Here is a 14,297-nt window from a genome sequence, read left to right as displayed (position 1 = left end):
AACTAAACTAAACGTGCACATAGTAAACAAAAAAGTAATTTTATTCTTATAGCTTTATTCCTCAAAATATGAAACAAAGTATTCTTAAAATCGTCCACAACCAAAAAACCTCTAAAACTCAAGAAGTAATTTGCATAGATCAAAGCATGATCTTGTGACAAAAAAGGGCAACAAAAAAAGCCGAATTAAATATTATTAAATAAAAAATAAAATTAAAGTGAAAAAGCAGCAACAAAACAAGTTTTTCAAATATGCTTGAAAAAGTAGAAAAATGCAAGATGTAAAAGTGCAACATCAACTTGGGACATGAAATGAAAGAGTTATTCATGTGTATTTCAAACTGTGTCCATTGATATCAACATCCAAGACTATGACAAATATAACTTATAAGTACTTTACATACTTTCCAAACAAAGACTTTCTATATAACATTAAGAGTAACATCTGATAGTAAAGACAGACACAAAATAAGATCTAATTATTTAGGGACGATCGGTCATCAGATCTCTCATCAGGGACATAAAAAGAGAAATACAAACAACGTTCATCAAATGAAAATCATTGTGAAACTATTAGTCATTACATCAAACAAATAGTTGTTATTCAACTCTCGGGAACAAATGGCCAGAAAAACTCCCCTCAACACTTTCAACTTACGTAAACCTCGCTCTTCCTATACTGGGAAAATTTATCGCCATATTTTTTCTTGACTTTTTTCATGCTTTCTTTGTTCCCTTGAGCATTGCTTGATGCTTTGGTTTCTTGTTTATTGTCAAGGATTTCTTCATGCTGGGCAATTAGGAATTAAAAGGGTGCACATGTGTTACATTTTTATTAGGACAAGACAACATGTGAAGTAATACTACGACAATCAGAAACAGAGGAATTTATAGAATATCACCTCCTGAATTACAATTATGAAATTTCTTTTGTTCATTAATGCAGAAATTTGAATGAATAGCAGATGCATAATCAAATTGGGTTTGAAGCACGTTCACTCATAAATGAGAGGTGTGCATATAAAGAAAACTGTGGTGACACTCTCATTGCTAAGTAAATGGTCTTTATAATATGCTCATACAGTATCTCATATTTGGATGAACCTCTCCACTTCATACATGTATATGGGAATGTATGGAAAGATAGAACAAGTAGAATTGTTACTCTTGAAGAAACAAAGTAAATACATTTTCAAAATTTTGAATTTGAAGGAGGAAGGGTCATTTTGATACACGATAAAATCCCTTGTCCTGAAACTACTACAGATACTAAGCTGGGCAGTCACACATCATGATTATAATACAGGAGAGCATTTCATGAAGAAAAAAAGTCAATTATTTTCACTGACTATAGTTATAAGCTACTGAAATCCTTGCATCTGATTGGCTGAGAGCAAAGTAGTCCATGAAAATCACCGACAAAACTTTTCATGAAAAGCTGCCCAGGTCTACATAGCAACAATACAACAAACAATAATCTGCAAGAAATGGCAATGTTATGTTGGGGTCCACATGTATACATACCTTCAGTGCGAGCTGTAATTTCAGTTTGAGTTCCCCTTCAACCTTACTCTTGCCCCGGCTTTGGAGAGGAAAAGAGCATTCTAAACCATTGCTTGATATAGTCTGTGGAATGATAATGGGAAATGAAAAGGTTCTGTAGATTCCATGATAGTTGCTCCTGTGAAACTTTCTCTCACGAAAAAATGAGAACATTAAAGCCAAACAATACAATCAGAGCTGCCAACCTGTCACTTAAAAAAAAGAAGTTATTTTTCATCTTGAAAAAAAACCCCACATTTTTAGGTCAATAAGGATATTTCCTGTTTCAGAATTTTTCTTTGTAAAATGCTCTTGCAACAATGTTTCTTAATACCATACTTTAAAAATAACCTTCCTTCAGAATTTTAAGAATCACCGACAATAATTTCTATAGATACCCTTTAAAATTGCCTGTGCCTTTTTTTAATTAATTTTTTATTTTTAAAGGGAATCATACTCTGTGTCTTTTCTCCTGCAATCACAACTTTCTTCTGATGCATTTAGTAGCATGGTATCTATTGTCCTGCATCAAATTATAGAGCCAAATCACTTTGGTCATTTTGTCCCTATGGGGTAAGATAATGATTTTTTATTCTCCAAAGTGAAACATAAAATATTAATTTCCAGATACCAGATTTCTACCGTCCTACTTACATTGAGCGGTATAGTAACCCAGCCAAGGAAATCATCAAGATTCTTGCCATCTTTCTTTGCTGATTGGGCAATTTCCTTGAAGAATCTAAGAGATGAAATAAACAATACCAGTAAAAGAACCTTGTTTTAACTGTTTTGTGGTCTTTATTCTGTCTTTCCCTCCCCTATTCCTCCTCTTCAGACTTTTGCTATTTCTTCTCATCCTCCTCCCCCATATTTTGTTTTTAGTTCATAATAATAACAATGACATAAAGCATATATGAGGTGTCGATTATCTAACTGCCTATTCAATGGCGCACTATACATGTATATTACCTAGGCTTTGGCTCAAGCTGCGAAAGGCGCATAATGCATTCAAGGAATTATTCCTGCCAGGTACCCATTCGTCTCACCTGGGTTGAGTGCAGCCCAATGTGGGTAAATCTCTTGCTGAAGGAAATTATGACATGGCTAGAATTCTAACCCACGTCCTTCAGATTGAAAGACGAGAGTCATACCCACAAGACGACACCGCCCCCACATCAAATCACTAAGTTGCATTCAACCCAGTTGAAGTACATGGGTACCTGCTAGGTTTAATTCCTTGAATACACTGAGCACCTCTGGCAGCTTGAGCTATCTATAGCCAGGGTAATGTACAGTGGGTCATTGAATAGGCAGCTAGATAAGTGCTATATATCATTATTACCAAGTAGTTGCTATTGTAAATGGTAACTGGTGTTGATTTTTTGCCTCATTGCTGAGACCTGGTAATTAGGATAAATGCAAAGGGCACTAGCCCACCAAGTGGGAATCGAACCCGGGTCGCCAGAATCTGAAACCCCCGCTCTACCGACTGAGCTATCGCACCTGTAGGTTTGGCTTTGATCAAAATCATTACATCTACGTACCTTCCCATGCCCTTCAAATTGTGAACATCTCCCACATTCTTAATGATCTTCCCAACAGATGAATCCTCATCATGGTCCCTGTAAAAATACAAAGAAGAAAAAACAAGAATAAATAACAAGAAATAAGATTGTTATCAAAAAGTAAAATTTGTCAGTCAACAACAGGTACATGTAAACTGGACATGTCCACTTCTTTTTTCTGGCTTTGGAATGATAAATATACAAAACATAGGTCTTGTATTTGTAAGATTTTTCTTTATGATAATGTAAATTTGGTAGTGTTCTAAGAATGAATTTGGCACATCAGAATTCATTGCTAAGACTTTGGAAAGAATTGATTCAAGAAACTAGTGACAGTGATATATGTATATCTCCATTTTTTTTAAGATGTAGAAAAGAAAAGTTAAGAGAACATGGAAGAACCAGGGAAAATGGTTCAAAGTACATATGAATTTGGATTTTATAGTATCATATATTTTCATCACCATCCTCCTCATCATCATCATAATCATCACTTTTAACAACACTATTATCAGCAATTGGTGTACAAAACTGGAGGGAAAAAAATGAGGGAAGAACTTACCAAACTTCAACTTGGAGCTGTTCATTGTTGACATCACCTACATCACTGTATTAAAGGGAAGAATGAAAAAAAAAACATGGTAGATAAGAAGGTATTTTAGGCTCAATCATTTGTAATACCACTGTTAACGCACATATAATTGAATTATACAGGCTCTGCCTACAACCTGAAAATCCGATGACCAGGTAGCTAAATTATTTTCCATTTTGAAAATTTCTGTGACAATGTTCATTTCATCTACATAATACTTGGTCTGATTTGTCAAATGGACATTAGACAAAATGTAGACAACAATACATCATGCGAAAAACTGCTTTAGAAAAAAATACAATAGTGTGAAGAAGAAAGACTTACAATCTGAACTGTTCCCTCCAGCATGGATTCAGGGTCTTCTCTTTCACTTCCGTGACACAGAGGGAGTCCTTGCTAGCGTGATCCAGCAGGAGATCATGCCTGGCTTGCGAGATCTTCCGCTTTGGAGACTCCGCCATGTTCTCGCTCCACAGGGGTACGATGCCCAGAACGCAGAATGGATCACTCAGGCCTGTGATAGTAGAACAGGTCGAGGAACCAGAGCAAAAGCAAATAAACAATTGGATTTGAGGGATTAGCGATAGATAATTTGATTGGGAGGGTATGTGGTATGAAACAGTAGGGGGTTGAGAATACACAGTATGCTAAACAGGTGATGAAACATTTGTTTCTCTTTCTCTATTTCTGTTGTTGTCTCTGTCTGTATGTCTCTCATTCCCTACATGTATCTCTCCCCTTCAAGTGTTTTATCTATCTTTCAGGGCCCCGTCTTACAAAGAGTTACGATTGATCCCATCAATCGTAACTCTATGGAAATCCATCAGAGTCATAATTTTTTCTTCAGGAACTTTGCAAAATATCCTTTCATTAAAACTAAGAAGAACACACCAAATTGTCAAATCAATGAATTTATAGATATACATTCATATCTATAATTTTTTTTAACAAACATGCATACTGGATGTTGACGTTGCTGGCCGTCCATAGTTGCGATTGATCGGATCAATCGCAACTCTTTGCAAGATGGGTCCCTAGGTCTCTCAAACATACCACCTTTACTATCTCTCCTTTCCCCTTGTTATTCTACACTCTCTCTCTCTTTTTCTCCCTGTAGATGTCTCTCTTCCTCCCTCTCTTTCTTACTTTCCCTTTCTCACACTCTTTCTCTTCATATGTGTTTCCCTCTTTCTATCCCCACAGTATCTCTTTCCTGGTCACTATCTCTCAATCGCATATTCTGTCCTTTACTCCAGGGGCCTGTTTCATAAAGGACTTGCAACTGTTTTAACTTTGCCATTATGGCAACTACCGTGGTAACCTTGATTTTTGAATGGCTGCTGAGCCCTGTTGCCATGGTAGTTGCCATAATGGCAAAGTTACAACAGTTGTAACTCTTTATGAAATGGACCCGTTTAATTACTGTATCAAAATATCATCAGAAAGATGATTTCCCTATATATATGTACTTACATGTATTAACATTCTTACATCAATACTAAAAATTAACCTTACAATTCCCTATTAACGAATCAAACTGCAAATATATTGGATTAAAGCTGATATTGTGATGGAACTATAAAAGGGACTACCATAGGTTCAAATACTGTACATGTAGAATGCCTTTTTACATCTAGACAATCTGTTTTTAAAAAAAAATCACCACCCCCTCCTCAAAAAGTTAGAAATAGAATATGATAATTTAATAAAACAGAAATCAATTGAAAAAAATATATGTATAAAAGGAACTAAAGCTTCAACTGATGTTTCTTTTTTTGGATCCATTAACTGCCATGGAATCCTCACATCATAATGGTAAATTTGCCATGGAAATCTTGATGTAGATTGTCTGCTGATAAAGTTTTATTGCCTTGGTATAATGACAAAGTTATTATTATCATGAATTCTACATACTGTTCAACACGCTCCCAGATCTTCTTACTATTAGCATGGAGTTACCAATCAGACTGGTACCTCCATGCTACAATGCATGAGTGTGTAGACAGATGGGACCATCATAAAACAAACATCTTTCAAACAAAGGCACTTGTCAGTGGAGACGTAAAATGCAAACATGAAGAAGACCAAAGTTCATTTCTGAGCTTGATTTATATCTTAATCATTCAAGAGATGACTTTATGTGGACTAGTTTATAGATATCATTATAAGTGTCTTATTGATCTTTGCAGTATACATGTAATTGGGTTTTAATCTGATGTTGAATTTGATGGATGATATTCACTCTTCATTGTTTGATGATTGAAATGACACAATTGATTTATTCATATTTCATTTAATTTTCTCATTATCCAATTTATTTTTGTGACAAAACACTGACATAAAACATTGTATGTTGACAATTTAAGGATATGCTATTAAACCCATGATGATCAACAACATCATCATCATCACCATTACCACCATCACCACCATCACCATCGTCATCTTCATCATCATCATCACCACCACCATCATCGTCACCACCACCAACATCATAACCACCACCATCATCATCACCACCACCACCAGGACCATCACCACCACCACCATCATCACCATGACCACCATCATCATCATCATCTTCATCACCGCCACCATCATCATCACCATCATCTTAACCACCACCACCATCATCATCATCATCATCACCATGACCACCACCAGGACCATCATCATCATCATCATCAAGGCCATTATAGCCTTCTGTTTGTTGACATTTGATTTCTGATTAAAAAAGAAGTTCTACCTGATAACAAGTTGGATTAATAAAAGCAAAAAAATAGAAAAGATATTGGTGAGGATTTAGTGATAATCCACAAAAATAAAAGAGTTATATCGTATGTATTGATATTGTGATGTCATACATTTATGTGAGCATCGGCCCAATGTCATATACAGTTCAGGTTTTTAATGTTCTTTTTTCTGGCGAGTAAATATGCTTTTCTCCTAGAAGCATGTATAAAATAAAAATGTATCTGATTATATCAAATGCATGCATGTAAAACATTTTTTCATTACATATCACACAGCAGATGGGGAGCTGCTCAGTGTGACATGATAAAACCAATATTCAAATGATCCACAACTTCATTTATATTTGCAGATTTTCAGCAAACCTTCATCAAGATGTTCCTTTTCATCACAACAAATTTACATGAGGGTGAAGTTCCACTTTAAACAGAGTAGCATTATGCATTTCCAGCTGATTTTCAATAAGTACAAGCAATACAAACTGTAAATGTAAACTCAAAATGTAAATAATGCAGGCAAATCAAAAAATAGTCATTACTCAATGTAATCTCATTACTTTATTTTATTCTTATTAAAGCACACTAATTATCTTTCAGTAAATACTCCAAACCCGATATGCAATCAAATTCGGAAACAGTGAAACGTGATATTTATTCTACAAAGAATCATAATTTCATGAATCATTCATCAATCCTCTATGCCACACAATATGTGATTTGAAAGAAATAAAGTTCTTTTTTTTGTAAGTGTTATTCACTTCTGACTACAGGCACTCCTCCATTTTAATATCAAGTTTTGTTGTTTACCACATTTATGAAACTATATTGTGAAAAAAGCATATTGGGTGGAGATTTCAATCAGGAGTCTGTGACACAAAGCTTTGAGATTAATCATACAACTGTTATCTATGTTTAATTGTACACAATGGTCAATGCAATCAAACAGCTCTACGATCAATCACTAAGCATTGTGTTACAGGGCCAGAGTTCTCTTTTGAGAACAAGCTGGTCAATGTGGTGTAACATGAAAACTGGGGCCCATCTTACAAAGAGTTGCAATTGATCCGATCAATCGTAACTCTATGGAAATCCATCAGCTTCATAATTTTTCTCCAGAAAATTTGCAAAATGTCCTATGAAAACAAAGGAGGATACACCAATTGTCAAGAAATCATTTAATTGATGGATATACATTCATATCTAAAATTTGTTTTGAACACACACGCATTATATATGTTGACCTTGCTGGCTTTCCATAGGTGCGATTGATTGGATCAATCGTAACTCTTTGTAAGACAGGGCCCTGTTTTCTCTCTCATTATAAATATATGGAAATTGATTGTGCATGCATAATAATCTACAGTAAATGATATTTTTCACTGAGCATGTACTTACCGTTAGCATCCTTTGCTAGCAGATCTTTTGCTGATATGACATCCACAACCATGATTAGTGGGGGAGGCTGTCAATGGAGAGAAATTATTGAAGGTATTACGCTTCCACAAGGTTACAATGTACCTACCATATACATGAAATGTTTTTGGATGAAGATCTCGCCAAGTAAGTTTTAGGTACCAATGTTTGGATATAGAGGGGCAAATAAGTTGTGTATAACTTTATGCCTACTTCTAAGGTAAATTCCAAGGTAAAGATGAAAATTCTGAGAAGCAGATACAATGAGGGCATTGAATCGATAGCAATATAAAAACCTACATAAATGGAAACTTTCACACTAAAGTCTGGTTTAACTTAAACCAGGGTCTAAGTCCGGTCTAAAATTATGGGAAGCTATGAATGTAAAAAAAATTAACTTTAATGCTAAATGTCTAGAATGCTTCCCATGCCATGGTTTAATGGTGAAGAAGAGTATTGTAATCATTTTGAGATTTTTTTTACGATTTGAATGCCAAAATGTGATGATATATTAATCATCTAATTATATAAATTGATGACACATTTGGCTCTCCATAGTCAAACCATGAGTTTAGACCATGGTTCAAGTAAAACTAGAGTTCAGAATATCGGCATATAACTCAATATACGGTAGAATAAATGTACACAGTTGAGGCTAGAAGTTTACATACACCCAGGAAATTCAAAGAAAAGTTGACACTTGCCAAACATCATAAAATTTACTGTATCTTCCCCTTCATCACAATGCTTTGTCATCAGGAGCTGAAAAATATATAGGTGTAATCTTTTCCACAAAAATCTTCATATTTTAGACAAATTAAAAATAAAAACTTGACAAAAACATTTCATACTTGTGATAGTTACTTCTCAACAAAAACATTTAAGATTACTCTTTTTTGTTCTGTGGTGACATATCATGATAGAAAAATAAATATAATAACGATAGGATACAATTGGCTCAAAAATTACTTTTTTTCTTCAAAGAAAATTCCACCAGAAATATACTTTAATCCCAATCATGTGAAAGAGGTTAAAACACTCTTTCATTTGTAGTATTAATATGAATATACCGTATAGTAATTTTACGATGTTTGGCAATCAAACAAATTTTACTGAATTCCATGGGTTTACCGGTATTTAAAATTTTGGCCTCAACTGTATGTTATGCTCTAATTGTCATACAAAATGAAAATCAAACAACGGGCACAATGGACATGAGAGAGGAAAATTATGTTACAGGCATTTAAGTATAAACTCTTAATATCACATAGTGTGTAACTTACAAGGCCATGTGACACTTTCTGTAACAGAGCTCCGTGTTCTTGGGGATTCATATTCAAGGTCTGTCAAGAAAAAAAATGTACAGAAAAATCAATGATACGGATAAGAAAATCAGGTCCCTGATTAGGCCTAAAAATAATCAAGCTGCCCTCATAAGCTCAAAATTTGAAAGTTGGGTCTGCTGGTTGGTTTTACTTTTTTAATACCTTCATTGCTGCACTGCACATAGAAAATCACACACGGAATGGTTTATTTCTGCTGTCTAACATGTCAAAAGGCATTAGAGTGTCACTGAATACAAATTTGAGCAAATTCTTTACCCAAATCTAACATTTTCTCACAATAACATTGCATTTTTATAGTTTTGGTTTGCTAAAGAAAAAAAAAGGCATTTTACAGTCAGTTGGATGAAGGCAATAAAGGCCTTAAATCTAGGTACAGGGTGTTACAGAAAGAGATACGAAGTAACATTTACAATCCATTGTAACTTTTTGTACATGGTTTGCCATAGTTATACTGAATTGATTGATTGTATCTTTTATGTTACAGGTTACTATAGGACTGGTAAATTACTGCCACCATTCATCATTAAAGTAATGCTAAACAAAGGGAAAAAATAATTAAAAGCTCATTTGAATTATAAACACCATGAATCGTACCATCAACATCAGTTGATAACTAGTAGACATCCACCCTACAAATTGCGTAACTGTAACCAACACTATAGTCCCCTGGCTTACTACATGTATGTCATCCCTGTCATCATGAAAGCCTTCAAATACATGTACATCAGGTACGAATCTATGAATTTCCATGACAAAAAGAATGCCTTTTTCCCCACGCTCCCACAGTAACCCCGGAGGTACCATACAACCAGACATTGACATTACATACTGGCTTCCTGTTGAGTTTGCTTCATCATGATATCAGGTAGCAACTGCACGCATTAACAAAGGAAGAAAACAAAGTGAATTCATGAACTCAAATTCCAAAAGACAGACTGTCTCAAAACCATTCTAAAAATGGATCATATAAACGAGTACAAACTCATCTGCCTCCAAACATGAAACAATTCTTTTCAATTTCATCAAGTCTCAAAACATAATTAATTAATGTTTCCAACCCATCAAGAAAAAGCCACGGACTCTGCCATCCATGAAATGCCAGACAAAGTACTATTTCAAGCCATGAAATGTAAACAAACCACGAATGAATGAATATGAGAATGGTGTCTGATCTTTACACAGTACAGTACTTAACTAAATTAGGAGCATGGCTTGGGAATGCTTATAAAAAAATATCTGCTTTTATGCTCCATATACTTCATGCAGGAATTCAGAAAGAATAATTATCCGTTTAAACAAGTATCAACCATTAAAGGCCATATAAAGAATGACTGTTTCCTAAAAAAAGAAGACACTACATAGGCAAAATTCTGTGGCTGATTTTACTTTTAAGCAAAGAACAAAATACTGTCACACTATGAATACAAATAGCAGTTCAAATTAATATTTCTAAAGGTCCTAAAATAAAGAGGCTTTAATTGGAGGTAATAATAATTTGTGAGCAAATTTGTTCGGCATTACTCCTATGTGTTTAAGATCGCATGCTAGATCTGTAATGAAAATCATATAAGTCAGAAAAAATTTGAACCAGTCTTCTACCGCTTGCCGGGCAGCTATAAAATATACATGTAACATCAAGCAACTGATATTCAATTGTCAGGTTTTCTGAATGAGCGCCTGGTGCATTAATGACTCACCTCTTGCGTATACTGGAATAGTTGTGTATTTGGTAGTTCTTTCATCTCATAGGTCACACCTAGTCTCTGGTTGATAGTGACGAGAGCTGATTTATAGAAGAACTCAGCCTGAAATCAATAGAAAATAATACATTGGAGAAAGGTTATAGCCACATCAGAGTTTTAGTACCCCCATCGGTTTTAACTTTTGATCGATTAGACTGATATAATTGCTATATTTCAAATACTAACACTGAAATGAAACGCTACTGAATCCTGAAAGAAACAAAAGTGCATACATTTATATTTCACATTTGATTTTCTTTTAAATAGCATTAAAATAAAACATCCTACATTGTGATATATATATACAAATATATACATGTACATGTATATATATACATGTATATATAGCTAATACGTTAAAAACAAAATGTCTTTTACAGATATTAGAATATGATATTCCAAATAATTTGTTAAATGGGAGGATATATAGCCTACAGATACTACTTTTCATTTTATGTGTACCATAAAAGTGTTTTGTTGAATCTTACCCTCAAATTTATTGATTGAAACTAAAATGATTGGTTGTAAATCTAGGGAATTAATGAAATTGTTAAGAGGAGATTGTACATCTTATAGAACTAACAATATCAAATTTTCACCAAAATTAAGAATGAAAATAAACCAGTTTCTGCCTCTATTACCCAAGGCAAAAATTGTTGCCATTGATACATAAGTCCCTGGTGACTACTAAGAGACAGTAATGTGTGTACACTACCAACATTTCTACACAAGTTTGTCTTCAGTCCACATATTAATATATCACTTTACCTCTCGGCTGGTTGGACGTGGAATATCTTTGTAGATCCCCCTACACTGAGTGAAATCAATGGTGGAGTTGTTGTTTGCTGATTCATCCTATAAAAAAAAATAATATGTATCATAATACAGATGGGCATTTTGGTATTAAAATAATAAACCTTTCTTACACTCGACCTCCATTTTTCTCAAGGTTTACTTCACTTCATAAACTGACCAAGCCATGGTCATTTGAAAACATTACAGACTGTTATTAAGAACCTGGAAAAGAGACAGAACATTTTCCTGAAGGTGCAACATTAAAGGGGTCGGTTCTACATATTTTATGGCATTGCCCAGATGAATATAAGCTTACATGTAAATAAGAAATGTGTATACAATTAAAACAAATGAAATCACTTGGAAACATCATAGAGAATCTGATGAAATTGCATGGCAGTTGCTACTTATTTACTCTTTTCACATAAAAATAATTCTATGATGAAAAAAATGCTTATAATTCTGTTGGAAATTTTTAATTTTTCAGTATAACAGACATTTTCACAGACCCTTGCCCAAGTTATCTTCGGCACAAGGCTCAATGTATTATTATGTACAGCAATATTGCAAAAATAAAAAAAAAATCTTTTCAACTACAAAAAAATTGAACTACATGTAAACAAGGGTTTTGTTTGGTGAGGGTTTTATTACAGTACAAGAAAATGCTAAGTGTGTCACTACTGCCTGCTTTGTAGTTCTACATGGAAACGTGGGTTTCCATGGACGTGGGTTCAATTCTAAGCCATGGCTTGTTTCCCTTCAGCAAGAAATTTACCCACATTGTGCTGCACTCAACCCAGGTGAGGTAAATGGGTACCGGCAGGAACTAATTCCTCAAAAAGCTGTGCGCACCGGAATCGGTAGACTAGCTTAGCAGGGTAATATAGAAGCACCTTGAGCACCTAGCAAGATGGATATGTGCGCTATACAAATCCTATATTATTATTCTACTATCACATTACAAGGGCTACCACACTGTTTAATAAAAGATAAGCAGCACTTGGTGTACAATTGTGTTCTAAAAAGTTACGAACAACATGCATGTCTATGTTTTCAGTGATGTAAACATAAATTATACAGTCCCTAATACCATACACAAGATGAAATCAATTGATGAATTGTATTTGAATTGATTTTACATGCAAACATGAAAAGAGGATCAATACCATTTGAACCATGAAACACAAGTATGAACTAGCAGGTGGAAATTGATTTCATGAAACAACCTTTGTTAATCCTACCTTCCCCCACCACAAACACAATGAAAAGAGCAAACAAACAACCAATTGAATACCGTATACATGTATTGCTATTCAAATAAATGAATATTTGAAAATTTATAAATGAAATATTGAAAATGGAATTAGATTTGAAAGGACTAAAAATGTTTACTACAGAAAGAAAAAGAAAAGAAAATGAAAATATGTATAAGGGGAAAAAGGTGATATGGTTTACTACCCATATCCTCAAATTATTACCCGTCTCTTTCCTTTCCATATCACAGGAAATACCCTTTTGTTGAATGCATGAAATAAAGCTACTCATTCCATAGTCTAGATGATCGGTGCAAAAAATAGCAAGAATTGTTCAGATTATGGTAAAAGCATGAAATTTGGCTGACAGGTAGAAAAAATAGTGCTGAACATTTTTAGCAGGGGGTGCCAACCTGACCCCTTCTCATATAGCAACAGTTGCTAGGTAACATATTTACCTTGACAACCACCTTTTTTGGGGTATTATCTACATTTCAAAAACTATATTTTGACTTCGAAGCTCTCATTTTACAATCACATATCAAGAAACATTCCAACCATGTATAGCAACAGTTGCTAAGCAACACATTTTCCATAGCAACTATAGATAATATTACTTAATACAACATCTGGACATAATGTTTGAATGAAAGTGGTTAGAAAATTGGTCAAGGTATGACTCCAGAGTTAAAAATATACTAGATCCCTCAAAAGTGCAGACAGTCCAAAAAATTATAATGCCTGCATAGTACGCCTAATCTTATCTAGGTAACAAACCTAATTTCGATATACATAATTTTACTATTTTTGCATACTTTTTAACTCACACATGACAAGGCTAACACACAGACAAGAATCATCATTGGGTCATTGAATGTGCATATAGGATCTCTCTTGTTATGAAACTGGAACAGGGTATTGTAGTGGATGTAGCATGGAACACTCGGAAAAACACCGAACCTTGAGGGAAAAGGGTAGCTGAAATTTTATTGACATTAACTAATCACTCCCAATTAAATGACAAACTTTCTTGGGAAGTAATGGCGAGTAATGCATACACAGTTGTCAGTAAAATTTTGATATATTGTCCGACTTGTATATACATGTATATTTACAGTAGACCTGAAACAGCCTCAAGAATCATTTCCTGTATATGCACTGTAGAGCATGTATAGTAGACCCAAAACAGCCTCAAGAATCATTTCTTGTATGTGCACTGCAGAGCATGTGCAGTAGATCTGAAACAGCTCAAGTATCATTGTCTGTATGTATGTTGGGCCTTTTTTATTTGATTATAATG

The 14,297-nt window shown here is 34.3% G+C and overlaps 1 protein-coding gene across 1 annotated transcript in view; it reads right to left on the bottom strand.

Annotated features, from left to right (window-relative positions):
* The window catches only part of LOC121422221 (protein unc-13 homolog D-like), a 47,374-nt gene that overhangs the window by 23,881 nt on the left and 9,196 nt on the right, over nt 1-14,297 (bottom strand). The window contains 9 exon segments of the mRNA XM_041617131.1: nt 1,524-1,625; nt 2,196-2,280; nt 3,086-3,163; nt 3,669-3,713; nt 4,023-4,212; nt 7,844-7,910; nt 9,145-9,204; nt 10,905-11,012; nt 11,718-11,804. Of these exon segments, the coding sequence (XP_041473065.1) occupies nt 1,524-1,625; nt 2,196-2,280; nt 3,086-3,163; nt 3,669-3,713; nt 4,023-4,212; nt 7,844-7,910; nt 9,145-9,204; nt 10,905-11,012; nt 11,718-11,804 (822 nt within the window).

The sequence above is a fragment of the Lytechinus variegatus genome, chromosome 10 (assembly GCF_018143015.1).
Source record: "Lytechinus variegatus isolate NC3 chromosome 10, Lvar_3.0, whole genome shotgun sequence".
Lineage (NCBI taxonomy): Eukaryota > Metazoa > Echinodermata > Echinoidea > Temnopleuroida > Toxopneustidae > Lytechinus > Lytechinus variegatus.
This window is presented reverse-complemented; position numbering and strand designations above follow the sequence as displayed.